This window comes from Anneissia japonica, unplaced genomic scaffold, assembly GCF_011630105.1.
Source record: "Anneissia japonica isolate Jap-2015-1 unplaced genomic scaffold, ASM1163010v1 scaffold493_len2256704_cov171, whole genome shotgun sequence".
In the NCBI taxonomy this organism is placed as follows: Eukaryota; Metazoa; Echinodermata; class Crinoidea; order Comatulida; family Comatulidae; genus Anneissia; species Anneissia japonica.
In genome coordinates, this window is record NW_022727062.1 from 2,237,118 (window position 1) to 2,241,045 (window position 3,928).

Below are 3,928 nucleotides of genomic sequence, written 5' to 3' on the forward strand. Positions count from 1 at the left end.
TTGTTCGTCCTCGGCACCTTATGCCAACATTGTCAAAATGACAGATTAAAAATTTTGAATTGCTATAACTTTTCATTTTCTTGGTCAATTTTCACAAATCAAATTGCAGTTTATAGAAGCATTTAACAAGCTTGCGGTTAAAAAAAATCAAATGTAACAGACATTGCGAAGTACCCAAAATTAATAAAATACACCATAACACGAATGGCACGCATAGACTAATAATTGACGGCTGTACTCGCAACTAGTATCGGATTGTCGATGCCACAGTAAAGATCAAATGACTGTACGCACGCGCTATGTTCGAGAGCGGAGATGTGCGTCCTTTTGTTGAATTACCTTGTTCAATTGTTGTCACCTGGTTTAATTAAAAATAGATAAAAAGCATGTTTGAGTACAGAGAATGTTTTTATGATTCTCGTTTTAGTTTCTTTTTTTTACATTAAAATCGCAGCCACGACTAAGTTGCATATTTTCAAAGTTTTAAGCCAATATAAAACATCAGTCAAATTTCAATATTATTATTTCCTTCAACACAAGCACAAGGTATGAAAATAGTGATAAAAATATCTCAACATTCACTGAAATTTGAAACATCGGAATTTAACAAAAGGTACAGGCCTATGAAGAAAAAAAATATTTTTGACACCATTATGTTATATTCGGAAATCAAGACCTGAGCGGCCTATGAATATGGAGCATTTTATACCCAGACTGAATGTTTAATATACAGGACTTTGTAGTACAGTACTTTCTAACATCTTTCAGCGCTAATGACAAGCCAGTTTGTTTTTGTTTTTTTTTTGTTTTTTTTGTTTTTCTTCTTCTTTATGACTGGCGCTAAAGCTGTGCATCAAATATTATAATATTTAAGCATTTCTCGCAATGTAGATAGTGTGTCGATACTACAAACAGAACATTTCCGCGTAAAGTATTGTCTTACACCTCTTAATGTTTTTACATCTTGTGAAGTTTAATAAAACATTAAATGCGATTTTAAATTGACTTTTTCGGCTGGTTTTTAAAAATAATTTGGAAACAATCTGATTGGGGAATGGTCTTTAAAAAAGTTTTACCTTGCACTTGAATTTGTCGTTGATGGATATGGTAAGTGTCTGTCCCTTTGAAGAATCAGCTTTAATGCAGCATACCTTGTCACCTGCCTGCAAATTTTGTGGACACTTGAAGATGGGGAAATTAGATTTGTCCACAGTGAATCCACTCCGCTTCAGTAGCTGCTCCCTGCACATTTGTTTCTCAACCCAGTTTTTAGCTTGATATCCAGTCCACTTGATTGAGTAATGAAACTCACTGACATCCCGCACAGTGCCATGTAGCCAACACCCACTCGCTGGATCCACAGCTTGGACCTTTTTTCCAACAGGAAACATTTTGAAGTCTGGCAAGTCTGAAATTTTACCAAGTGCGCTTTACAGAATGATCTAGTCACGAATGAAGTCTACAGCAGAATGCTGTAGACTACAGCAGAATGCGAAAGTCCTTGTTTTTTTGGCGTGGTTGCAATATGCGTTGGGGACCCACCCTTTAACCTATACACTAGGGATTAGGCCTATGTTACGTAATATTAACAACACATAGTTATTGCCAGTCAGAGAGCCCCAGTGTTGACTATCTATTAATTGAAATAAATATTGAAGACTATCGGATCATGCTTGAAATTGTGTTGTGCTCAGCAAAATGCAGCATTGATACTTTATTATTAACAAAAATATTAATACTAATACTGTAGCCTAAAAATTAACTGTGAATAATATTAATATAGGCCTACATAGAAATAATAATGACAATATTAATAAAGTATATCTGTAGTGTAGTAAATGTAAATTGACAATAAAAAAAAATATATATACCTTTTGAAACTATGACGTTGCATTGGCCTTTCGTTTTCGACCTCTTCACTCGCCATAATGCACAAGCAGTTTGTGACAATTTGCGTCCGTTTTCGTTGTGTGAACATATTTGCAACCTTGTTCACACATTAACTCTTGTCTTGTTTTTCCCTGGAGAGACGGGCAACCACTGTCTATTCCTGAAGGAAATAATTTATATTGTACCTTTTTACATTGTTTATATCAAATTAAGTGTCTTATACTACATTATTTTACTCTTATAATGTTGTAGTATAATAGTAGGTCTATTGTATAATTTATTGGTACCTTGTAGCAATGATGTTGAATCTATTTATATTGGTAAATACAGTATAAAGCAATCTATGTTTATTTTAGTTTACTGCTGCCAGTTTAATGAGTAGCTTTCCTATAATTGCTATTTGTGGCTGTGAAAATACTTTAATACTGTACATAATATAGGCCTACTTAAAAGGAATGTTTTGAACTTACGAATGGATGATACGGTGCATGTTTGAATTGAACCAAGAAGGTAGTTCGATTTTAAATTAACACTCACCTATCATTTGTTCTTTCATGTGAATTACTCTGTTTTTCATTTCCAGCCAGGTACTGTAATGTCCCTCTAAGTCTTTACTGTAGGTTGGTGTAAACATTCTGTCTTCACATTATCCGATGTAATCCATAAACTTGGTTTTTCTAACTGTGTTCGTGGTGCAATGATTGCACTGGGTGTCCCTGCACTTCACAAATTCCAACATATTGGTCCTCCTTGTGCAGTGTTTAAGTAAAAAAAAAGCTCTAGTGCCAAGAATTTTCTTAATACCTGATTTGCAGAATTCTTTCATAACGGCATGATCCGAATATACTTTTACACCTTCCACACATGCAATCTTTACCGGTTTAACTTTAAATCCATCGTGGGTCATATTCCAATAGCAATTTAATTGATCGATCGCACTATCGAAGACTTTGATATTCTTTCTTTTCTTTTCTTCTTCTGAGATGTTCTGTTCAGAAGGTGGTATTGCTTCACCTGGTAGAGTTATTGGTAGAGTAACGCTTACCAATTGTTTCAATAGTGGCGACCACAGATGTTCTATAGGATTTTCTTTGGAGTGCCCTGCTGCCAGGTTTGCCACTGCATAGTAATCAAAGTTCAAATCTCTCCAAAGCCGCCCCTGATATATCAATGTTTTGGTGGACTTTGTGGACCAGTCCGGACCACCATCAGACATGATCATACAAACAGTTTTGCCTTTAAATTTGTTATCGCTTAAAATACGGTGGAAAACGTTTGCGTGCGTTTCAGCAGTAGAAGAATGAAACATTCCCGCTCTGTTGAATATATTCATTGGCCCTGTTCTGCCATAAGTCACATGCATTCTCCCATACTTATCATTATGGAAGCTACCATCATTGTCAACATCCTTCCTCGTGATGGGAGAATGCGACCTTGAGCGCCTGTTGGTTTCACGCGCCTTCTGTCGCTCTTCACTTCTTGATCGTTTTCTAGAAGTTTTTTCTTTTGTTTCCATAATCAAATACCCTGATGGTATTATTTTGGAGCCAGCGTATGGAAAGTCATGGTCATTGTACTCAGGTTGGTCGTCCTCAAGATAAAATCGCCGGATTTGGTGATAGCGACTAACCGCTAAAGTTCCCACATTTATTTTATTTTTATCGTCGCACGACACTCTTATACAGTCGTCTTTGGAGAAAGTGCAAGCCTCATTTAACATTGCACTCTGGATGGGATTTCTTGACAGCATTGTTTGATTTTCGCGGTACCCGAGCTTTTACTAGCCCTTTGAACCGTGCCCCATTTTTGGTGTTTTTTCGTGGAGCAGTCATCAACCTGTCAAATGTAAACATTAAAATACTGTAATAATATTAATAATAATAATAATAATAATAATAATAATAATAACAATAATAATAATAATAAAATCAATAACTTTAGGAACAAAAATGTGCATTATTGTTTTTGAAAAATGATGAAAATCGCTTTAAACAATTAACATTATCGAACAATTGTCAATTATGTTGTTATAAGGCTA

The 3,928-nt window shown here is 35.3% G+C and overlaps 2 protein-coding genes across 2 annotated transcripts in view; both read right to left on the reverse strand.

The window, feature by feature from the left end:
* Positions 1-1,391, reverse strand: part of LOC117113424 — a 3,688-nt gene extending 2,297 nt beyond the window's left edge. The window contains exons 1-2 of the mRNA XM_033256743.1: positions 1,077-1,391; positions 340-358 (exon numbers count right to left, since the gene is read on the reverse strand). Of these exons, the coding sequence (XP_033112634.1) occupies positions 340-358; positions 1,077-1,391 (334 nt within the window). The remainder of the gene's footprint in view (positions 1-339; positions 359-1,076) is intronic.
* LOC117113425 lies at positions 321-3,640 on the reverse strand. The gene is made up of 4 exons (XM_033256744.1): positions 2,428-3,640; positions 1,872-2,050; positions 1,077-1,408; positions 321-358 (listed from the first exon to the last, which is right to left on the reverse strand). The coding sequence occupies exon 1, from the start codon at positions 3,638-3,640 to the stop codon at positions 2,537-2,539; it is 1,104 nt and encodes a 367-aa protein (XP_033112635.1). The 3' UTR covers positions 321-358; positions 1,077-1,408; positions 1,872-2,050; positions 2,428-2,536.
* Between the last annotated feature and the right edge of the window lie 288 nt (positions 3,641-3,928).

Bases quoted from the DNA above. Each gene is read 5' to 3' on its own strand.
- LOC117113425 (XM_033256744.1), bottom strand. From the start codon at position 3,640: ATGCTGTCAAGAAATCCCATCCAGAGTGCAATGTTAAATGAGGCTTGC.